General features: G+C 45.1%; 1 protein-coding gene across 3 annotated transcripts in view; it reads right to left on the minus strand.

Moving 5' to 3' along the window:
* ACSS1 (acyl-CoA synthetase short chain family member 1) overlaps positions 1-24,914 on the minus strand; it is a 64,353-nt gene extending 39,439 nt beyond the window's left edge. The window contains exons 1-2 of one of the 3 annotated variants that reach the window (XM_038395042.2): positions 24,559-24,914; positions 14,052-14,148 (exon numbers count right to left, since the gene is read on the minus strand). In XM_038395042.2, coding sequence (XP_038250970.2) covers positions 14,052-14,148; positions 24,559-24,886 — 425 coding nt within the window. In that variant the 5' untranslated portion in view covers positions 24,887-24,914. Of the gene's footprint in view, positions 1-13,843; positions 13,882-14,051; positions 14,149-20,427; positions 20,544-24,558 lie in introns of those variants that run through there. The other 2 variants (XM_043512195.1, XM_043512196.1) reach the window with 2 other exon arrangements.
* Between the last annotated feature and the right edge of the window lie 430 nt (positions 24,915-25,344).

Below are 25,344 nucleotides of genomic sequence, written 5' to 3' on the forward strand. Positions count from 1 at the left end.
TAGCCATCACCTTCAGCCCCCAACTAAAACCTCTCCAACGCATCATCAAGGATCTACAACCTATCCTGAAGGATGACCCATCACTCTCACAGATCTTGGGAGACAGGCCAGTCCTTGCTTACAGACAGCCCCCCAACCTGAAGCAAATACTCACCAGCAACCACACACCACACAACAGAACCACTAACCCAGGAATCTATCCTTGCAACAAAGCCCGTTGCCAACTGTGTCCACATATCTATTCAGGAGACACCATCATAGGGTCTAATCACATCAGCCACACTATCAGAAGCTCGTTCACCTGCGCATCTACCAATGTGATATATGCCATCATGTGCCAGCAATGCCCCTCTGCCATGTGCATTGGTCAAACTGGACAGTTTCTACGTAAAAGAATAAATAGACACAAATCAGACGTCAAGAATTATAACATTCAAAAACCAGTTGGAGAACACTTCAATCTCTCCGGTCACTCGATTACAGACCTGAGAGTGGCTATTCTTCAACAAAAAAACTTCAAAAAACAGACTCCAAGGAGAGACTGCTGAATTGGAATTAATTTGCAAACTGGATACAATTAACTTAGGCTTGAATAGAAACTGGGAGTGAATGGGTCATTACACAAAGTAAAACTATTTTCCCATGTTATTTCTCCCCCCCCCCACCCCCCACTGTTCCTCAGACGTTTGTGTTAACTGCTGGAAATGGCCCACCTTGATTATCACCATAAAAGGTTTTCCTCCTTCCCCCCCACCCCTTCCTGCTGGTAATAGCTCATCTTAAGTGATCACTCTCCTTACAGTGTGTATGATAAAACCCATTGTTTCATGTTCTCTGTGTGTGTATATAAATCTCCCCACTGTATTTTCCACCCAATGCATCCAATGAAGTGAGCTGTAGCTCACGAAAGCTTACGCTCAAATAAATTTGTTAGTCTCTAAGGTGCCACAAGTACTCCTTTTCTTTTTGCGAATACAGACTAACGTGGCTGCTACTCTGAAACCTGTCACTATGCTTATTAGTACACACTACCTGCTTGTCCTGAATAGAAATGCCAAAAAAGCCCTAATTCAGAAGTTATATTCTAATTGTTTAAATGCTTGTTTATTTACTTAGCTCTCAGGAACACCATCTGTAGAAACACACAGGAAATCTCATGACTGATCTTGAGTTATTTGCTTAATGACGGAGCTTCAATGAGTTAATAAGCATTAAGGAACAGTTACAGAACCTTAGGCTCTTTATTCCATTGACCTGTTAACTTTGCACCTTAAAAGCACAGAAGAGGAGGACAGACCCACGGCTGCTACGCCACTGTCACTCTGTCACGTTATCCCTTCTTGGATCTGAGGTCCATGATAGAAGAGACCTGGAGGGGAGGTGGCTATTAGAAGGTGGGGCAGCTGGAATCTACAAGGAAGAAACTTAAATAAAATCCCTGTGTGTCAGGAAGCTACCTCTGCAAGTCTTGTGTTTTTCACCTAGGCTACACAGCGCCTGCCTCTTCCCACAAGCAGACATCCTCTGTGGGACTGAAAAATCATGGAAGGGGAATAATGTACACTGTTTTAAGCACTGTAAATCCCAAAGGACTTAAAGGTGGGGGGAAAAGCTGGATACAGTAGCTATTTCTTACTTTCTCACTCTTCTTGCTGGCAAAGTCAACCTGCTCCCTCAGGCTGTGCAGACCAGAGTTCCATCACAACAGCCCTGGAGAGGAAAGAGGCATCTATGTGGGAGAGTGGCATTTACCCCAGACCTGCTTTTTCCCATCTGCACACAAAAGGAGCATGGGAACCAAACAAGAACCACTCAAAGCTAAACTAAATTATGAAGGTTATGAGCAAGTGGGCATAACGGAACCCCAGAGGGATGATTCTCATAAGCGAAATATCCATACAGATGGGTACAATATTTACAGAGGAAGAAAGGATGTAGGGGGTGGAGTTTTGAAGATCAAAAACTTTTACACTGCAAGGGAGTTAACTGACAATGCAGGGTGAGGTGGGGACACTGTAGGATCTACTACAAACCACCAGAACCAGAGGAGAATGAACAATCTTGGAGCAACTCGCAAGGTTCTCATCTGCAAGACAGTGTATTTGTAGGGGAATTTGAATCTCTATCGGCCAGTCAAACATCTAAAATATTCCTATGCAGAGGGAAGGCAAGAGAAGCCATCTAGATCTATGGAGGAAGTGACAAAATAATAAGGAAGCTTGGGTCCCGTGATCACAAGCTCCTTGAATTCAGGACATCAAAGAATGGGTTTATGAAGAAAGGGTGTTAGATTTTTGGGAAAGTCAAACATTTAGTGAGTATGGTGTAAAAAGAGGAAGCATTAATATTCACCAATCTAAGAATCAGCTGGGGAAACCTTAAAAGACACTCCAGTTTATGGCACAACAGACTGCAATTCCTCTGAAAAAGCTGATTCCAAGAGTTAAGAGCTGGACAATGAGGCTTCATAATAGGGCTGCTCAAAGCGCTGTAGTTAATAAAATAAAACCTGTACTAGAAACGAGAAAGGGGGAGGCAACCAAATTCACAGAGTCAGTTGAAGTCTGCAGAGAGAAGATAAGGACCGCAAAGGCAAATGAACTCCTGTAGCAAAAGGGGCTAAGGAGAACATGAAGGGCTTTTACAGATGTAAAAAGAGAAGACCCGGGAGACCACAGGTCCATTCATAGATGAAGATGGGGATAAAATCGATGATGACCCCAAAAGGGATGAGATTCTGAACTCCCCCTTCAAAAATTCATCTTTAGCAAGAAAAATAAAGACAAGAAGTTTGAAGAATTAGTTGAAATGAAGGATTGACACCAGCACAAAACTGAAATAATGGTCTCACAAAATGTTACTTGAAAAATGAATCGGCACTAGCCTGGATAACAGCATGGCTAACTGGCCATAAACAAACGAATGGTTTCATGTCCATTTGGGGGAGGGCATTTCTCGTGGCTTACCTCAGGGACCAGGGCTAGGTCTGGTCTTATCTAATATCTGCAGTAACAATCTGGGAGAGGAAGTAAGCAACTTGTTACCCAAACCAACTGTCTCTAGGCTCAGGCTCCTTCTAAACCACACATACGGTCAGTCTCTGGCAGAGGTGAAGGAACTGGGGGGAAATCAATTAAATTTTTAAAAAATTAAAAACTGACCCTGTAGGAGTTGAATCTATAACTGAAGAGCCACGTTAGCAACACTCGCATGCCCTCCGACAGGGTGCTGCATGGCTAGCCTATTCTTTCATTGAATTTGACATGGCATTATTAGGAATATTAGCAGGAGAAGCTAACGTGCACATTCCTGCCCGCTAAGAAGCAACAGCACTGCTCTCGCAGCGAGCTCCGTGGCCATGGGTCTGGTCTAAAGCCCACTGAAATCAATAGGCTTCCAAGTCTTTCCATTGATTTCAAAGGGCTTTGGTTCAGGCTTTATGTGTGGAAGCACCATGCCAGAAGGAAGTAGGGCTGCTGGGTTAATCATCAATTTCTTCCTTGAAAAATTATTGTTTTCTTTCCTTCTCTTCTGAATGCTTGATGAATGCTCTGCAAGCTCTCAAAGCTGGCCCTATTAATCACAGCAACATCTGCTGGCAGAAGCACAGAAAAGAGTTGAACTCAGCCAGCAAGTCATTATCTGAGCCAATGCTCCTGCTAAAATCATAACCTAATGAATGCAAATGGTTTTCCTCTTGTCTCTATGGTACCTCTATTAAAAACTTCCTGAATCATATCCTTCCATTCCTTCCCCTCCCAAGGTCCTCAAAACCCACCGCCCAATACCTGGAACAAACGGCTGACAGAGCCACCAGTGCTAAGGGCCCCTGGAAAAGCTGGCTGTTATCAACATGTGACTGTGCTCTCACCATGCCTATGACCATTCTCCTATCTTATTGAAATGTTCTCCAGTAACTCTAGTGTTATCTTTAACCACAGAAAGATCACCTACAGTTCTCTAAAGGAAAGAGGCTAGTTATTTTCACATGAGAGATTACATCAAATACTCTTTCTGGATGTGGTATCTTGCAAAAGAAATGAGTTACATCATTTTCCTAATAAATTTGATCCCATAGACACACTACTGTAGTTTAGAATGTTATAACACTAACTTGTTAGTCTGACAGGTTTCAGAGTAGCAGCCGTGTTGCTCTGTATACGCAAAAAGAAAAGGAGTACTTGTGGCACCTTAGAGACTAACAACTTTATTTGAGCATAAGCTTTCGTGAGCTACAGCTCACTTCATCGGATGCATGCAGTGGAAAATTCAGTAGGGGGATTTTATATACACAGAGAACATGAAACAATAGGTGTTACCATACACACTGTAACAAGAGTAATCAGGTAAGGTAAGCTATTACCAGCAGGAGGAAAAAAAAAAACCTTCTGTAGTGATAATAAAGGTGGGCTATTTCCAGCAGTTGACAACAACATGTGAGGAACAGTAGGAGGGGAATAAACATGGGGAAATAGTTTTACTTTGTAATGACACAGCCACTCCCAGTCTTTATTCGAGCCTAATTTAATGGTGTCCAGTTTGCAAATTAATTCCCACTGGCCACAGTTCGCCACTCCAGGCCAATGGGGGCTGTGGGAAGCGATGCAGGCCAAGAGACATGCTGGCCGCCCAGCTGGAGTGATGAACCACAGCCAGTTGGAGCCGCAATTGGCCGAACCAGCAGACGCGGCAAGTAAACAAACCGGTCCAGTGCGCCAGGGGCTTTCCCTGCACAAGCCACGGACTGGCTTTGAGAACCACTGCACTAGAGTGTTCTAATGTTTGCACAAAGCAAACACAAAAGGGATATAAACATGGTCTCAGAAGTGGATTCATTTAGACATTCTAACGAGTATTTACAGATATTTTTTGGTAAGCTGTACTCCCTGTTACTCTGTATGAAGAACAAAACCAATACCCCCAGTTTTACTGAAGTATCACCAGTGGGCTTTGTTCTAAATTTACAAGTTAAGAGAAAAGCAGTTAAACTTATGACTCATCTCAATGGTCAACAAAGGGATTCAGCCAATTCGCAAAGTAATGTTTATTATACAGGCATCACCAGTGAGCTGGTCATTTTGACATCATGTAGATGGGATTTAAAGATGTGAAATTAATATATTTGAACTCACACATTTTAGAAGTCTAGTGTAAATAAGGACCCCTATGGGAAATTCTGGCCCCGTTTCAGCCAATGTAAGTTTTGCCATTGACTTCAATGGGCCAGGATTCCACCCTCTGCCATTAACCTATGCTGAGCTAGTCACCTTAACAAGACATTGACTCAACCTGCATGTGTTAAAGGCAGTGTGCCTTCTCTACACTAGACTTTTATAACCTGTTGGCCAACATGTGCTAACATCATATCTTTAAATCCTGATCTATACCATGCTTTTGCAAATGAACAGGCAAGGTGCTGAGCACTCTCTGTATCCAATGATCTTCATGGGAGTTGAGGGCAAAAAGCACCTGACAGGATTGAGTCCCTTACCCAAAACATGCAGTTGGACTGCTGACAGGTGGGGCTCTCACTACACTTGCTTCCCTCCCCAGGGATCATCAAGCTCTCTCTCTCTTGCTCCTGATGTCTTGTCTCACTCTAACAGCCGGCTTCTTCAGATGGGCTATAGCCTCTGACAACCAGCTTCTTACATGTCACAACAAGGCTTAGCTCCTTTACAGCACTTTCCATCCATGTACCTAAAAGTGCTTGAAAAAAGGAAAATCTCATTATCTCCATTTTACAGATGGGGAAACCGAGGCATGGAGCAGCTCAGTGACAGTGCAAGGACCCCTAGCTTTCAGTCCAGTGCCCTGTCTACTGCACCACACTGCTTCCCTAAGGAAGCAATGCTCTCCAGTGGCCTATGAGACAGGACATGCTCACCAATTCATCCCCAATCTCCTGTCCCCAATCTCCTAAGTTATCTTGCTGTCACCTGCTTTCTCCGGTAGCACAACAATGACAGCTTGTCCCTCCTGGCAACAGCTGGCATGGCCTAAGGCCCCAGAGGAGTCAATTCGTCTTAATGGCAGTTAGTTTTATTAGATGACATGGGACTATTTAAATCTAGCTGGTAAGGGCAGAGATGAAAGTCTGCACAAAGCTGTTTGTTTTGGCCCATTCCTTCATCGATCTTTTCAGATAAAGAGAAATTTGAACTAACTTCCAAGAAAAAAGTACTTACCTCCATTGCTATAAATACAACTTTACTGATAACACTCCCTTTTGCATGCCTGACTCCATATGTCCTCACGCTAACTGGAATGCAGGCTGCAAGCAACAGCCACAGGAGAGGGACTAAGTGGTGCCTTAGTTCAAACTGGGATACGGAACTGGTAACTTTAGGCTGGACTGGCACATTACAATCCAGCCTGAGTAAAGGCCAGCGATCCAAGAGCAGAGCCAGGAAAAAACTGTGATTCTGAGAACCCCAATTCAGTCCTTTGCTCCACAGGGGAAGTAATCTGTGCCAGCCCTTTTCCTGATGCAATTTACTTCCCTCTCTGTGCTGACCACTCCCTCTCGGGACCCCCTGAACCCTAACCGCCCCCCAGGACCCCATCCCCTATCCAACCCCCCCGCTCCCTGTCCCCTGACTGCCCTGACCCCTATCCCCCACCCCCAGCCAAGCCCCTCAGGACTCCCACGCCTATCCAACCCCCCATTCCCCATCCCCTGACCGCCCCGCCCAGAACCCCTGACCCATCCAACCCCCCCTGCTCCTTGTCCCCTGACTTCCCCGACCCCTATCCATACCCCCACCCCAACAGGCCCCCAAGGACTCCCACGCCTATCCAACCGCCCCCTGCTCTCTGTCCCCTGACCGTCCCGCCCAGAACCTCCGCCCCATCCAACCGCTCGCTGCTCCCTGTCCCCTGACTGCCCTCCAGAACCCGCTGCTCCTTATCCAACCCCCCCACTCCCCTTACCATGCCGCTCAGAGAAGCAGGAGCTCGCAGCCCCACCGCCCGGCTGGAGCCAGCCACGTTGCCATGCTGCCTGGCAGGAGTGGTGGGCCAGAGAGCTGGTGGTGCGGCGAGCTGAGGCTGCGGGGGAGGGGGAACAGCCTCCCTGGCCGGGAGCTCAAGGGCCAGGCCGGACGGTCCCGCAGGCCATAGTTTGCCCACCTCTGTTCTAGTATATGCTTTGGCCCCAATCCTTAATTGCTTTAAGGGCAATCTGCACTAGTGCAGAGGCAGAATGAATCTTTAAGTCAATATACCTGACCCTGGGAGGGTCACCATACAGGGATCTTTGGGTGACACAGGGACAGTGTTGCAAAAGCTTCTATGCCACCCCCTTTTCCAGCCCCTGTCACTGATTGCAGAGGAACTATTCCTGAATTACAATAGTGTACACAAATGGAAAATCAGACCCGAAGAATACACTCTGCCCTTAGAAAACAAGCATTTGCAGTTCCCAGCCATTAGAAATTTGTGCTGTAGGATTTCACAATCCACCTAATCCCTGGACTTGATGGCACTCTGCACTTCCAGCAGCAGTTTAGTACTTTGCAGGATTGATCCCTATTGAACAGTCAAATGAAAGAGAGTCCCATTCAATTACATCACATAATGGCAGACAGCTAAAAAATGACAATTTTTAGTGCTCATATACAATTGCTAGAAGTCTAAATATGAAGATGAGTGAACTAGCGTGCCACATATTCAATGAGAATATTGATAAAATAGGCATCACAGAAACTTGGTGGAATGAAAACAATCAATGGAACATAGTAATACCAGCATACAAAATATATCGGAAGGACAAAGTAGGTAGTACTGGTGGGGGCGTGGCACTATAGATGAAGGAAAGCGTAGAGTCAAATGAAGTAAAAATCTTAAATGAACTAAACTGTACCGTACAATCTCTATGGATAGTAATTCCTTGCTTGAATAATAAGAATATAGCAGTAGGGATTAGGGCTGTCAATTAATTGCAGTTAACTCACACGATTAGCTCAAAAAAATTAATCGCAATTAATCTCAGTTTTACTCGCATTGTTAAACAATAGAATACCAATTGAAATTTATTAAATATTTTGGATGTTTTTCTACATTATCATATATATTGCATTCTGTGTTGTAACTGAAATCAAAGTGTATATTATTTTTATTACAAATAATTGCACTGTAAAAATGATAAACAAAAGAAATAGTGTTTTTCAATTCACCTCATACAAGTACTGTAGTGCAATCTTTGTCGTGAAAGTGCAACTTACCAAATGTAGATTTTTTTTTTGGTTACATAACTGCACTCAAAACAAAACAAAGTTCACTCAGTCCTACTTCTTGTTCAGCCAATTGCTAAGACAAACAAGTTTGTTTATGTTTACGGGAGATAATGCTGCCCTCTTCTTATTTACAATGTCACCAGAAAGTGAGAACAGGCATTTGCATGGCACTTTTGTAGCCGGCATTGCAAGGTATTTATGTGTCAGAAATGCTAAGCATTGTATGCCCTACCATTCCAGAGGACATGCTTCCATGCTGATGATGCTCGTTAAAAAAACCAAAACGTTAATTAAATTTGTGACTGAACTCCTCGGGGGAGAACTGTATGTCCCCTACTCTGTTTTACCAGCTTTCTGCCCTGTATTTTATGTTATAGCAGTCTCGGATGATGACAGCACATGTTCATTTTAAGAACACTTTCACTGCATATTTGACAAAACACAAAGAAGGCACCAACATGAGATTTCTAAAGATAGCTACAGCACTCGACCCAAGGTTTAAGAATCTGAAGTACCTTCCAAAATATGAGAGGGACAAGGTGTGGAGCATGCTTTCAGAAGACTTAAAAGAGTAACACTCCAATGCAGAAACTACAGAACCCAAACCACAAAAAGAAAATCAACCTTCTGCTGGTGGCATCTGACTCAGATAATGAAAATGAACATGGGTCGGTCCAGACTGCTTTGGATTGTTATCAAGCAGAACCCATCATCAGCATGGACACATGTCCCCTGTAATGGTGGTTGAAGCATGAAGGGATATAGGAATCTTTAGCGCATCTGGTAAGTAAATATCTTGCAACGTCGGCTACAACAGTGCCATGAGAACGCGTGTTCTCATTTTCAGGTGACTTTCAGAAGCCAGCAGCATTATCTCCTGTAAATGTAAACAAACTTGTTTGTCTGAGTGACTGGCTGAACAAGAAGTAGGACTAAAATCTTACATTGTTTTATTTTTGAATGTAGTTTTTTGTACATAATTCTACATTTGTAAGTTCAACTTCCATGATAAAGAGTTTACACTACAGTACTTGTATTAGGTGAATTGAAAAATACTATTTCTTTTGGTTTTTTACAGTGCAAATATTTGTAATAAAAATAAATATAAAGTGAGCTCTGTACACTTTGTAGTCTATGTTGTAATTGAAATCAATATATTTGAAAATGTAGAAAACATCAAAAAATATTTAAATAAATGGTATTCTATTATGGTTTAACAGTGCAATTAATCACGCAATTAATCGCGCTTAATTTTTTTTAATCTCTTGACAGCCCTAGTAGGGATATAGTACCAACTACCTGACCAGGATGCTGATAGTGACTGTGAAATTCTCAGGGAGGTTAAAGAGGCTATAAAAATAAAAAACTCAATAATAATAGGGGATTTCAACTATCCCCATATTGACTGGGTCCATATCACCTCAGAACGGGATGCAGAGATAAAGTTACTTAACATCTTAAATGACAGCTTCTTGGAGCAGCTAGTCCTGGAACGCACCAGAGGAGAGGCAATTCATGATTTTGTCCTAAGTGGAGCACAGGATCTGACCCAAGAGGTGAATATAGCTGAACCACTCAGTGATAGTGACCATAATATAATAAAATTTAACATCCCAGGGCGGGGGGGAGGGGCAGGATGACACCAAAGCAGCCCACCATGGTAGCATTTAATTTCAGAAAGGAGAACTACACAAAAATGAGGAAGTTAGTTAAACAGAAATTAAAAGGTACCCCGCCAAAAGTGAAATCCCTGCATACTGCATGGAAACTTTTTAAAGACACCATAAGAGAGGCTCAATTTAAATGTACACCCCAAATTAAAAATCATAGTAAGCGGCCCAAAAAGTGTCACTGTGGCTAAACAACAAAGTAAAGGAAGCAGGGAGAGGTAAAAGGCATCCTTTACAAAGTGGGAGTTAAATCCTATTGAAGAAAATAGAAAGGAGCATAAACTCTGGCAAATGAAGTGTAAAAATATAATTAGGAAGGCCAAAAAAGAATTTGAAGAACAGCTAGCCAAAGACTCAAAAAGTAACATAAAAAAAATGTTAAGTACATCAGAAGCAGGAAGCCTGCTAAACAACCAGTAGGGCCACTGGACAATCGAATGCTAAAGGATCACTCATGGATGGCCATTGCAGAGAAACTAAATGAATTCTTTGCATCAGTCTTCATGGCTGAGGATGTGAGAGAAATTCCCAAACCTGAGCCTTTCTTTTTAGGTGACAAATGTGAGGAACTGTCCCAGATTGAGGCATGATTAGAGGAGGTTTTGGAACAAGTTGATAAACTAAACCGTAATAGGTCACCAGGACCAGATGGTATTCACCCAAGGGTTCTGAAGGAACTCAAATGTGAAACTCCAAAAACTACTAACTGTGATATGTAACTATCATTGAAATCAGCTTCTGTACCAGATGACTGGAGGATAGCTAATGTGACGCCAATTTTTTAAAAAGGTTCCAGAGGTGATCCCGGCAATTACAGGCTGGTAAGCCTAACTTCAGTACCAAGCAAATTGGTTAAAACTATAGTAAAGAACAGAATTATCAGACACATACAGGAATGCCATTTGTTGGGGGAAGAGTCAACATGGTTTTTGTAAAGGAAATCACGCCTCAACAATCTACTAGAATTCTTTGATGGGATCAACAAGCATTTGGACACGGGTGATGCTGTGGATATTGTGTACTCGGACTTTCAGAAAGCCTTTGACAAGGTCCCTCATCAAAGGCTCTTCAGCAAAGTAAGCTGGCATGGGGTAAGAGGAAAGGTCCCTTCATGGATCAGTAACTGATTAAAAGATAGGAAACAAAGGGTAGGAAGAAATGATCAGTCTTCAGAATGGAGAGAGGCAAATAGTGGTGCCCCAGGAGTCTGTACTGGGACCAGTACTGTTCAACATATTCATAAATGATCTGGAAAAAGAGGTAAACAGTGAGGTGGCAAAATTTGCAGATGATACAAAACTACTCAAGATAGTTAAGTCTAAAGCAAACTGTGAAGAGATAAAAAGGGATCTCACAAAACTGGGTGACCGGGCAAAAAAATGGCAGATGAAATTCAATGTTGATAAATGCAAAGTAAAGCACATTGCAAAACATAATCCCAACTATACCTATAAAATGCTGGGATCTAAATTAGCTGTTACCACTCAAGAAAGAGATCTTGGAGTCATTGTGGATAGTTCTCTGAAGACATCCTCTCAGTGTGCAGCAGCAGTCTAAAAAGCTAACAGAATGGTGGGAATCATTAGGAAAGGGACAGATAAGAAGACAGAAAATATCAAATTGCCTCTAGATAAATCCATGGTACACCCACAGCTTGAATAACGTGTGCAGATCTGGTCGCCTCATTTAAAAAAAAATATATTGGAATTGGAACATGTACAGAAAAGGGCAACAAAAATGACTGGGGTATGGAACAGCTTCCATATGAGGAGAAATTAATACGACTGGAATTTTTCATCTTGAAAAAGAGACGACAAAGAGGGGATATGATAGAGGTCTATATAATCATGACTGGTGTGGAGAAAGTAAACAAAGTGTTATTTACTCCTTCTCATAACACAAGAACTAGGGATCACCAAATTAAATCAATATGCAGCAGGTTTAAAAACCAACAAAAGGAAGAATTTCTTCACACAATGCACAGTAAACCTGTGAAACACTTTGCCAGAGGATGTTGTGAAGGGCAAGACTATAACAGGGTTCAAAACATAACTCGATAAGTTAATGGAGGATAGGTCTATCAATGGCTATTAGCTAGGATGGGCAAGGATGCAAAACCATGCTCTACAAAGTGTCCCTCACCTCTGTTTGCCAGAAGCTGGGAATGGGCGACAGGGGATGGATCACTTGATGATTCCCTGTTCTGTTCATTCCCCCTGAAGCACCTGGCATTGGTCACTGTCAGAAAACAGGATACTAGGCTATCCTATGCCACCCAAGGAACCTCCTCACTCTGGGAGATTACCTGTCACAAGGCAGGGTGAGGTCTCCCTGGGTTCTGACATCAGAATGGCATAAAGAGGTGGAACATGGCCCAGAATCAAGTCCAATGTGTCTAGCAAAGATCAGTCAAGGTTTCCTTAACATATCGTCCTTGTGCTACAGTTACTCAATAATCATATCAGAAAGATGATAATGCACCTGTGCAACTGATTGTTTAGTAATTCCATGACCAAACTAATCTACTTCTGCAGCAATTTTATAGATGCTATAACTGCCTCATTATGATTACTGTTGAACAGCACTATTATTCTCCATTGCCATAAAACGTGTTCAGTTGCAAGTCTTGTTTTTTCTACTAACCAGCTCACACACTTGAACCAGCCCTCTTTTAAAGCAACACTAACAAATCCTGAAGTTAAGAAAGACTATAGGAACCTACAGGTGTTCAAATAAATTCAAGGAATCTCAATCATCCATACCTTGTAAAGAATATTCTGTTGACATAAAGGTCAGATTTCAGCACACACCATGTGCCTACACACTACTCAAGTGGACAAGCAAACTTAAAGCTGCTTTGAGTGGGTTGCTGAGGATTGCCCAAAGGTGGGGGAATCCTTAGCTGTCATAGAGACAGTGTAGCCCCACCACTCCCCGCATATAGGATCATGACAGCCATGAGAAGGGTTGGTGTAGACAGGGAGCTGCACCCAACTGAGTGTGCCTTGAGTGCAGCTAACGATTCAGCCCATGGCTACATTTTGAATACACAAACAGCTCAATATTGTTTTGCATATTAGATAACCAACACATTTGCTACTGTTCTGAAAAATTACATGTAAAATTCAAAGTTTGCCATCAGTGAAGAAGATTGCTTTTCTTCCCAGTCATTATTATCCATAGTACAACTGTGCTGGAAAAACTGGAAAATAAAAGCTCTCTGTAACAGTGGATTAGCATCATTAGTCCGATTCTAAAATGAGGAAAGAGAAGCACAGCAAGGTTTAGGGAATAAAACCAATTTTCCCAGCTCCCAACCTGGTGTGATCGATATCATCTCAGTTTCCCATAACAGAACTGGGTACTCTGACAGCATCTCCACATTTTAATTGACTGAAAGCCTCCACTTCTAGTACTGTTCATGTTAGAAGGGGTACTTAGAGTGCCCAAGTTTTGCATTCTTCTCACGAGTCCCAGCTTTTTCTAAAGGGCAAAAAGGAAAATTGACAGATTTGAAAATAAGCCAGATAAAACAGAAAAGCTGGGCCTTTCAATCCTGAAAGTTTCCACTCAGACTATGGGCAGTTCTAACTAAAAATATAACAGAAACTTAAGAGCCAGATTCTCATCTGGTGTAAACTGGCAGAGTTCCTCTGATAGCAACAAGGCTATGTTTGTTTATACCAGCCGAGGAGCTTACCCTTAAAATTCATGTTAAAATATGTTCATTTGTGGGTGTGTGAAAGCAGAGAACCTTGCCCATCCCCATGCAAAAAAGAGAGAAATAATCGCCTGCCAGGACCCAGAATGCAAAGGAAAGGGGGCATATAGTTCTGTCCAGAGCTCTGACAAGCCCCAGACAGGGCCTCATTTCTGGACAGGGGCCTGGCTCCACTTCCCATGCAACAGAATGACTGAAGAAAACATGGGCCACACCTGTTAAATGTACGATAGTGCATCCAGATACCAGTGCTCCTGCAGCGTTTCCATTCCCATCCCTAACACTGCTCTGCCTCTAGAGGAAGCAGAAGATTTAATATAGATATAATAATATTTCAGTGCAACAGCTCTTTAACTAGCCAGTAAAACTGCCATATTGGTATGCAAGACCCATTTTACAGCAATCTGAGAGAATGTGCCATACCTGTATGTGATTTTCACTTCAGTGCCAGGCTCATCTTTCTCCCAGATCAAAGCCACTCTGTCTGGAAACCGATGGACATGTTGGTCTAAGCAGTTTACTGTATGAAAAGAAATATTTAAGAACGCATTTTATTTGTTTTGTATTAAAAGTCAAAGATGTTTGCAGTTTGGCTAACTTAGCTCTCTGGTCATACACACATGAAAATAAATATGAGGTGAAATATAAGAAATTAGCTAAATAGACATACAATCATCTACATTATTTGGAAAGTTTTTATTTAAGCTATTCACAGTGATGCATTGGACGCAATACTTCCATTTGATCAATAAACAGCCTTACAGAAGGGCACCCACATGAGAATCCTTGAGCAAGATCCTTGGCTGGTTTAGATTAGTATAGCTGCACTGATTTCAAAGGAGCTATACCAACATACACCTGCTGCGGTTCTGGCCTGCTGTGAATGCAATCAGAAGAACTGAAATTGCCTGGTGCCACTGATGCCACTATTGTCTTTTTTGCCCCAGAGAAGAGTGTTTTATTGGACAGCATCTTCACACTCTAACTGACCAAGAGACCCCACTTCTGGTATAAGGCTCCTGATTACATTGAATGTGAAAGGAAAGTCCCCATTTCATGGTGATGTGGTTCTTTAGCCAACCTTACTACCAATTTTCTACTCATTTTACCACATGGCTCACAAGGACTTACAATTCTCAGTGGCAGGGCTGTTAATTGTACCTTAAAAACCATCTGCACTTTTGGCGTATCTAAAAATTATGCAGTGATTATTCAACTCCACTGCTTTTGGTGTTTCACATGACGTACCCCTTTAATACACCCAGCCTGCCTTTGAAAAACAATCCAAATGTTTGTATGCCCTCTAATTCAGCAACATAGGCTCAAAGAGTTGGATGCTTTTCATATTTTCTGCTGCTATGCCCCAGCCACACTCATAGAGAGCTGATTTTGTTTGTATAAAGACCAATGCTTAAATTTACTTTCAAACTTTTATAAACATCATCTAATAAGTTATATGGCAGTGGGAAATGGCTGGGTCCCTTCACTGTGCATTTCCTGACTTTTTAACATTTGAGAGTTTTTTAGAGGTGTACAATTTTTTCTAGAGAAAGTATAATATTGGGAGGGGAGGGTGAATGAGCTAGAGACTATTAAAACCCTTTCAACCTTAACTCTTTTTTAAACTAAATTATTTCTATAGCAATGTATTTAGATCAGTACCTATTAGGAGGTATGAGAGTACAACATTATTTCTATTTTGTGTACTTTCATTATTTATTACTTCATCATTTCAAATCTCTAGCTATATAGCAGGCAAAATGGATTAGATTTTTCCAAGACATTAAAGGACACCCTGTAATGAAGTAGTTGCTACCCATATTAACCATCATATGATGTGTTAGATATTAACAAGAACTCTAAACTAAAAGTTAATGATCTAATTAAATGGTTTTAAATGCATTTACTTTACTCCAACGGGTCATTAGTAAAGCAACCATATATAAATAGTTTTTTAAAACAGTAACTTATAAAACCAGTTGATGCAGAATATCTAGTAATGTTAATATCTGTGGGGTAAACAAATAGTTTTCTAAAGTTACAACTCCAATGTAAATTAAGCATTCTGATGTCCCCATTTGTTTGCGGGAGAGGTGCAAGGGATGTTTTTTGCTATTGTTTTAAAGAGATGAGCTGCAGTTCCTGGGCCTGATTCTGCTCTCCCATCAGCTTTATGTTCCAATATTGTTCTATATTTGCACTGCTGTAACAGAATTGGCCTCTATACATTTTACATACAGTAAGTGCAATTCCCAGTAAAGTCAGGAAATTTGTACCACTGTATCCAAATTTCAAGAAAACAATTTAACTCTTAATATAGCCTTCCAACTCAGAAGTATCCACTGGGAGGACTTGGTTGTAAAAATGCATTAACACAAAAGTAAAACAAAGTAACATATGTCATCATAATACTGTACACTGTCTACGGTGGTCAGTACCACGGCTATAAGAATTGCAGGCTGTGATTTTGGAAATCACAACTTTTAACACTCACCACAACTTTCAGTACTTGCCAAAACTTTTTTTATAATTGCCACAAATTTGAGTGGCATTGCGACCCCATGTGCCAGGTTGCAATACCATTGCACTCACAGGATCACAATACCATTCATTCAAATTTAGCAAAGGGGCAGCGGGACCGAATTTGAGTGAGTGGCATTGCGACCTGGAGATGGAGTAACAAAGGCACTGCTTATCCTTCCAGCATGAGCTGGTGGGGGCAGTGGCAGAAGCTGATGAGGAGGACCTGCACTGGTCAGGGACTCACCCCACTTGCTGCCCCATCTCCATGTATTGCCACCGGCACTTGCCCCTGCTAGTGCTGGCCTCACACTTTGTCCAGGTACAATTCTGAGCAGGAGCAGCTCCTGCGTGACCTCAAGAACTTGGTGTTCCATGGCTGCCTGGCCACACCTGGGGAGGGCTCAGGGAGGCCTAGGGAGTGTGGCTGGGCAAGGACTGTGGCTTGTGCATTCCACAGGGCTGGGACAAGGGAGCCCTGGTGATGCTTGTCCCGCACAAGGCCTCCATGGGTCTCAGGGCTGGCTCAAGAGCTTGCCTTGCCCTGCAGATTGGAGGACTGGGAGGTGGGTTTCCAGCCCCTGTTGAAGGGTAAAGGACTCTGCTGCCAACTCCACATCTAGTCAATTACAAAACAAGGGTTTAGGTCTGTACCCGCCATGTCTCTGCCCAGAGGGAAACTATATCTCTGCCCTGAAGGCCCCCTTGCCCTGCAACGCCTTCACACCTCTATTTTGAGGGCACCTCTACACTAGGGTGACCAGATGTCCCGGTTTTATTGTGGAAAGTCCCGAATTTGGGGTCTTTCTCTTATACAGGCTTCTATTACCCCCCACTCCCTGTCCTGATTTTTCACACTTGTTGTCTGGTCACCCTACTCTACACACACCTGCACCTGCTTGTCATGAGAGAGGCGCGGCTTTGCCAAATTTGAGTGGTGCCAGTTCACAGCACCACTCACTCAAATTATTGTGTTTTGGGTTTTTTATGATATTTAACTGACTGCACCAAAGCCGCAAATGTAAGAAACAGAGGACAAAACTTCTGAACCAAAGAAATCTCAACTTATCTTCTTATGCACTAACTTTCTTATGGCCTTACTCGCTATACACCAGGGATGCTGTAGACAAGTGGTTCTCAATCGGGGCCCAAGGCCTCCTGAGGGGCCACAAGCAGGTTTCAGGGGGGCCGCCAAGCATGGCTGGCATCAGACTTGCTAGGGCCCAGGGCAGAAAGCCAAAGCCCCAGCGCATGGGACTGCAGACAGGGCCCACAAGCCCTACCACCAGGGGCTGAAGCTGAAACCTGAACAACTTAGCTTTGTGGTGCCCTCTGTGGCGTGAGGCCTCGGGGAATTGCCCTCCTTGCTACCCCCTAGCGGCAGCCCTGGCTTTTATATGTAGAAAAGAGTTGTTGTGGCACAGCTGGGCCGTGGAGTTTTTATAGCATGTTGAGGGGGCCTCAGAAAGAAAAAGACTGAAAACCCCTGCTGTAAACATTCAATTCCCAAGTTCATTCCCTGCTCCACCATAGACTTCTTATATGACCTTGGGCAAGTCACTTAGCTTCTCTGTGCCTCAGCTCCCCGTCTGAAAGATGGGGATGGTAGTACTTCCCTCCCTCAAAGGCAGGTTGTTAGAATACATACATTAAAAGATTGAGAGGTGCTTTGAGATCTACTGAAGAAAAGCACTATATAAGAGCTAGGTATGATTATTATTTGCATACAGTTAAGCTTGCTGTGAAAAAGCACTGTGAATCTAAACTTGGCTCAGAGATCATTCACCATTTATTAGAGTACAGAGAATTCTTTTCATAAACTCTTCTAGAAGTGAGCCAAAAATCTGCAAGCATGCAGAGGGGGAGAGGACAGGACTAGAAGGGAAGTGGAGGGACAGGGACCTGTGGGAATCGCTGCCCCCAAATCTATGCATTGTGCTCAGGTACCTTGCAGCACCCATTCACGTGCAGCTATGGAGCACGGCAACACCAGAAGGTCATGCTGACATTGACTCACTGCCCCAGTAACATTTTGACTCACAGATGGAGGTAATGGAGCACTCAGTGGGAGTTACTGATGCCTCAGGGTATATCTACACTGCAATTAGACACCAGCCGCTGGCCTGCGCCAGCTGACTCAGACTCCAGGGGCTCAGGCTACGGGGCTGTTTAACTGCAGTGTAGACTTCCAAGCTTGGGCCGGAGCCCAGGCTCTAAGACACTGCAGGGTGGGCGGGTCCCAGAGCTTGGACTGTAGCCGGAGCCTGGAAGTCGACACTACAACTGAATAGCCCCGCAGCCTGAGCCGAAGGGACTTTAATTGCAGTAAGAAAAGGAGGACTTGTGGCACCTTAGAGACTAACAAATTTATTTGAGCATAAGCTTTCGTGAGCTACAGCTCACTTCATCGGATGCATTCAGTGGAAAATACAGTGGGGAGATTTATATACACACACCCAGAGAACATGAAACAATGTGTTTTATTATACTCACGAAAGCTTATGCTCAAATAAATTTGTTAGTCTCCAAGGTGCCACAAGTACTCCTTTTCTTTTTGCGAATACAGAATAACACGGCTGCTACTCTGAAACCTTTAATTGCAGTGTAGACATACGTTCAGATTCCAGCTGACCAAAGCACGCTCTGAAGTGCTTTGCTGTATAGGAATGGACTGCTGAACTGGGGTCTACTGGCATTAATTCCTGACTGGTTTTACATGCGGATCACGCACTGTTATTGGGGAGAGATCATCCCACATGTGACTTTCCCCCTGGCCAGCATCTCATTGCAATTTTCTCTGTCAAATTTGCTCCCCTCGGCACTATGCAACAGGACTGGGAAGGGAGCATATGGACAGCTACTTTTATGCTGAAAGTATCCGTTGGAGCTCGGCCACCTCAGGTATACAATGTTTTGTCAGAAGTTATATTGAATTTCAAGAAAAATATGTAGCTTATGCTACAAACCTAAATCACATGCTTCTAATCAATCCCATTACAAGGTCTCACCTGGGAGGAAGGCAAGGATCTATCCATTTCTCAGCAGACCAAATGTATTTGAACGCAGAGGTACAGAACTATGCGCTCAGTTGACTATTTAACTGGTCTTTTAGGAGCTTTCTGGAATAGTCAGTACAGGAAGTATCACAACACAATTATCTGAGTAGCTATAATACTGTCTTTAGTGATGTCATTCTAGACAGCTTGCCCAGGTGTCTATGCTGTACCTGGGAGGTATGATTCCCAGCAGAGGTAAACAGACGCACGCTAGCTCAGCTCAAGCTAGTGCCGTAAAAATAGCAGTGTGGAGACTCTTCTAGAAGTGAGCCAAATAGCAGTGTGGACGTTGCAGCCTGGGCTAGCTGCCAGAGTCCAAGCCTGCCTGACCCCAGGGGTCCACACTCGGGATGCTAGCATAAACTGTCACCAGTGAGTGTTGCCATGTCCACACTGCTATTTTTTAGCATGCTAGCTCAAGCTGAGCTAGTGCAAGTCTGCCTGCCTGCCTGAACTGGGAATCTCACTTCCCAGCTGCAGTAGAGACATATCCTAAAGGACCCTTGAGTAGCTCAGCCATTTCTGGGGTCTGGGGCCCCTGGCGGGGCCATAAGCAGGTTTCAGGGGGGCCACCAAGCATGGCAGGCATTAGATTCTCGAGGGCCCAGGGCAGAAAGCGAAAGCCCCACTGCAAGGGACTGCACGACCCTGAGCCCCACCACCCAAGGCTGAAGCTGAAACTGAAGCCTAAGCAACTGAGCTTTGCAGTGCCCCTTGTGATGTGGGGCCCGAGCAACTGCCCTACTTCCTACCCCTTAACATCAGCCCTGGCTTTTATATGCAGAAAAGCAGTTGTTGTGACACAGGTGGGCCGTGGAGTTTTTATTGCATATTTCAGGGGCCTCTGAAGGAAAAAGGTTGAGAACCCCTGCCTTAACCCATCCCTGCCAGCACAGGGTTGTACCATATGGTACTGTCTTCTATTGCTTTTTCCAGTTCTGTTTTAAATATCTCAAGTGATGGGGTTCTACTAATTCCACTGCAAAACCATTCAGTGATATTCAGCCTACATTTTCCTATTATTTCACACACCGATTCTAGTATATATCCCAATGTACCACCCTGCACAAACCTCTTCATTCTTTACTACAGGGAGACGAAGAGAAAGAGAAAAAATGCTAACAACAAATAGGAAAGGAATAGTTCAGGGTTTTTCTTAGATTACTATTATCACTTGTTTTTGCTTTTAACACAGAAACCCAGATTGTTCAGAAAAGCAATACCTGCAGAATCCTGAATGGTTTGCATCCATGATTTTCTAATTTTTCTGGTGTACAAAAATATTTTCTGATTTTATATATCTATCTGAGTGCATTTGAATGGCATCTTTTGTAAAAATCTGTGGAATAAAGCTACATGTCAAGGTCTTAAAGACCACCTTTCTTTAAGGCCAGCAACACTTTGAAACACAATGTCAGACTGTTCTATAACAGAAGCTGTGAATGGTTCCCTCCAAATGACTACAGTTATTTCTGATAGATCATCTGCCTATCACCTGACAGTTGGAACCACACCATAGTACATATCTGAGAATAAATAAAAAGCCTAAAGAGTAGAGTGAATGAACATGCTCTGTGACCTGGCAGCAAAACATACAGAGCATGAAGTACAGACATCTAAAGAAATCAGCACTTTCCTATGGCTAGATTGTGAAACTCTTACTCCATGAGTGGTGCCACTAGAGTCAACGGGACTACTTGTGGAGTAAGGTGCTTCTGACTGGTAATGCCTAAGGGGGTCTCTAGTTATTAAAATGTCAGGGTCTGCGGGACGATGCCAGGATAGCATACTTGTCCCTTACATGGGCAGTTTTTTGCTTTTCACTCACTGGTGCACAGAACAGTCATGACAAAGTATTTTCTTTTAAAAATGTTAACCAAGATGGGTGAAGAGACCAGCAATCAGCATCTCATTGGAAACAGAAAGAGTGATGATGCTTACATTCTTTATCACTTTTTCATCTTTCTCAAGAAATTAATAATATTTTACATGAGTAATAGGATGCCCTCGTGCAGATATTGCAGAGATTTTTACATCACCAAAGTGCAGCCAACTCTGGGATGGACAGCAATGAACTAGCATGAGCACGCTGTACAACAATCGTCAGAGAAGCAATTATGGTCAAGAATATCATGGCAAACTGTACAATTACGACAAGCGATATAGTATCCCTTAATGTCACTGTACCTGTAAAATATACCGTGAATCTGTATGTACCCACCCAACAACCGCTCTCTAATAACGGTCTCAAAAGGACTCCAGTATCTTTTTAAGAACAGTTTTCCTTAATTAGAAAACAACAGATATGACATCTAAGGTTTTATTTCTAAAGGTGTGTGACCAGATAGTAAAACATCACCTCAATATTGCCTATACAAGAGAGGGCAGAGGTAAAGTCACTCAGGTAGCCTTAACTTCGCCACTTCTTGATTCTGAGAATTAACCTTAATAGTCTTATAGTGTTTTCTTAATTGAATTTCATAGTCTTTAGCGGAATAAAGTTAAAAACAACAAAATTCCAAGACGTGCAACTATTTGCTCAGCAGCATTAGAATGCTCTGCTCAGTAAATGCAAGCATGATCCCTGAACATCTATGTTAAGGACCTCTGTAAGACTGCAAGTGCCCTTCAGAGACCCTGCACAGAAGGCTGTGACAGGTCAGACCATGGCAGCGCTAGAAGTGAAGAAAAGAAATCTGTGTTTTCATGGTTCCAGTGGCCCAGTTCTACATGCTACTGGTATAGAGTGGCTGCAAAGAAACTCAGCTAACATAAATAAAACATCTGTGATAATACTTTTAAATGAAAATGGACAAACATTTTCATCTGTAAATCTCAAAAGCAATTTGCATAGATGTAACCTTATATTACAGATGGGGCTACTGGAGCAAAGATTTTTACAAGTTCACAAAGCAAATTAGTGTCAGATCAGGATTTGACACAGGTATTTTGGCTATAGACACTCAGGGCTATCCCAAGACTACACAAATTTTCTGTCTCAATTTTTTTTTAAATTTGTCAAATATGCCTAATACACTTTTTCCTGAAAACCCCCAATGCATTTTGCAAAGCTAAGCACATTTGAGAAGCTCTGGTTGGCAGATGGACTGACCAAGGCACCAAAAAATTAAGTGATTTACCCAAGTTCACACGTACATTTTATGTACGTAAGTGAAACTTATTTTATTCACTGTGCACTTTAAAAGAGACCTACTACATTAACTATGCAGCTAAATTTGACGCACACACATGTGCTGCAGAGCCAGCCGGCACTATGAAAATTGGTCTGATGTGCCAAAAATAAAACAAAAGATGTGTCTGCAGCAGCAGTAGGAAGAGGGCCACCTACTTAATGACCATTACCTATTCCTGCAGCACCTGTTTTCTGTGCAGGTCTCTCAATCAAATACTAGCAACTTCACACCTGCTTAGCTCAAATTACACCCCAAGTGAGAGAACATCCCAAATAGCAAGGCCATTATAAACTATACCATTTCTAAGACATATAAAAGTAGATTAAAAACAGACACTTGAAGCATCCCAGCCTGTCTCCCTCCTCGCTAAGAGCAGGCGAAGTTTCCAGCATTTGTTTATGTGGCATGGGCTGGGCTCTGTGGTGAGACAACGCCTCCTTCTCCACCAATCAGCCCACCAGCATGAGCCCATCCCACGTGCTGCTTGTGAATGGATGAGTTGAAGAAATAGAAGCAGGAGACACAGGCACAATAATTAAGAACAAGCCCTAGAAGGTTGGCGGGAGACTTCTCAATGGGCCAGAGGTCATGCCAACTGGGAGTTAGAAAAAGGATATGTGGGTTCAGGGAAGCTAGAAGACTGGATGGTATAGAACTTGGGCGGATGGACAGGACGTTACAGGGACTTGGGAGGATATGGGATTTGGGGAAGACAGAGGTTTAAGGGTTTGGATTTTGAGGGATAATACAGAGGGACCAGGGGATTGAAGTGCCTGGAGATGATATAGGGGGACTGATGCAGGGTTAAGGTGATGAGAGACTGATGAGAGAAAGTGGATGGGGGACTGGTATGATGGGAGTCTAGGGAAGAGTGGGGTGATGGGAGTTAGGAATTATATAGTGGATGGATGACATGGAGTTGGGAGGCAATGATAGAATGGAAGATAACATTGGTCTGCAGGTGATGGAAAGATTATGAAGGGGCATGACCAAGAATTATAGGATGTTTGGGAGATAAGGGATGCAGGAAAGTTGTGGTAGGCTATGGGGAGTGACAAGGATTTGGAGGTGAAAAGGGATTGGAGAGAAGATGATTGGGGATGATGGGGGACTGGGGGAGAGGGTAAGGGACACCCAGGGAGGTGGTGGGGATATATAGAATGATGGGGTTTTAGGGATGCTAAGGGGGTTGGAGATGCCCAGGAGTGGGGGAGGGATGATGATTGGGGGTGAAAGAGGAGGAGGTTGGGGGGATTAGAAGAGGATGTGGCTGGGGATGCCCAGAGGGAGTGAGGGTGCCCAGGGCAACTACCTGTGAGCATGGAGCCCAGGGAAGGATGATGGGGAGCCTAGGAAGAGTCTCGGGGATGCTTAGGGTCCAACAGAAGGTTGGGGGGTCCTGGGACTCCAGTAGGGAATGCCTGGGGTGGCTGGGAGTCTGAGGATGCCGAGGGAGACTGAGGATGCGGGGGGACAGATGAGAGATTGGGTTTTGGGGGTCCAGTTGGGGATGTGGGGGAGTAAGGTGGAAGGCTGGAGGCTGGCTGGCTGGGGGTCCTGGAGTGGAGGTTTGAGGGTCTAGGGGTGAAGCCCAGAGATCCAGGGTGGAGGCTGAGGGTCCCCTTTGGCGAGGGACAGCGGATCCCATGCTCCAGTTTTGGGTCTGGGGATCCCAGGGGGAGGCTGGGGGTGCCCGGTGGTCCAGCTGTGAGGAACCCAAGGTTGGGGTTCCCGTGGAGAAGGCTGGGGGGTGCCCAAGGTCCCAAGCCTGGGGGGGCCAGGGAGAAGGCCGGGGGTGCCCGGCGGCATGAGGGGAGGTTGGGAGGCCTGGGGAGAAGGCAGGGGGGGCGGGGTCCCAAGCCTGGGGGGCCCGAGTGGAGGTTGGGGGGCCTGGGGGAGGCTGGGGGCAGGGTCCCAAGCCCGGGAGGCCCAAGGGAAGGCTGGGGGAGTCGGGTGGCAGGGTCCCAAGCCCAGGGCAGGTGGGGGGCCCGAGAAGCGGCTGGGGGGGCGGGGGCCCGGGGGGAGGCTGGAGGGGCCCGGGGGCGTCGGGGGTCCCGCGGGAGGTGGGGTGCCCGAGAGGAGGCTAGGGGGCGGGGTCCCAGGGAGAGGCGGGGGGGCCGGGGAGCCCGCAGGAGTCGCGGGTCCTGGGGGGCCGCTCACCGGACACGTTGAGGCGGCCGCCGAGGAACCACCGGCCCCGGCCCCGGCCCCGGCCGAGCGGGCTGTCGCAGGCCGTGTGGTACGGGCTGTCCCAGCGCAGCCCCTCCCGGGCCAGCGCCCCCCAGAAGGCGGCGGGCTCCCGGGCCGCCCGCTCCCGCAGCTCCTGGTAGCCCGCGGCCCGCAGGGCGGCGCCCGCCCGCTCCCGGGGCCCGCCGCCGGCCGGGCGCGCGGGGGGCTGCCGCGGGGGGGCGCCGCCCCGGCCCCAGGGGCTCCGCCGGCTGAGGGCGACCAGCGCCCGGCCCCACGCCGCCGCCGCCGCCGCCGCCATGGTCCCGTCGCCCGCCCGCCGCGAGCCGCGAGCCCGCCCCGCCCCCAGCGCCCGCCCGCGGGGCCCAACGGCGCCGCCTGCTGCCGCCCGCGCCGCCCCCCCCTCCCGGCCCCCCACACCACTAACCCCCTAGATGGTCCCTGGCCGCCCCCGTGCCCTGCACCCCCTCTGTAATCCCCCAGACACCCCTAATGCCCTCGACACCCCCACAAACCTCCCCTAAACGCCTCTATCTGCCCTGTGCACTCCCCTATGCACCCCCCCAAACCCATCCTCCTAAACCTCCGTACGCCCCGCGCACTCCCCCATGTACCCCCAAGACCTATATGCACCGTACACTTTCCCCTACCCTCCCTGTACACCCCCGAAACCCTCTCTTCCCTGCTACACTCCAGCTATACTTCCTAAACCACTATGGGCCCCATACACTCCTCCGTACGCCCCATGCACCCTCTAAC

The sequence above is a fragment of the Dermochelys coriacea genome, chromosome 3, assembly GCF_009764565.3.
Source record: "Dermochelys coriacea isolate rDerCor1 chromosome 3, rDerCor1.pri.v4, whole genome shotgun sequence".
In the NCBI taxonomy this organism is placed as follows: domain Eukaryota; kingdom Metazoa; phylum Chordata; order Testudines; family Dermochelyidae; genus Dermochelys; species Dermochelys coriacea.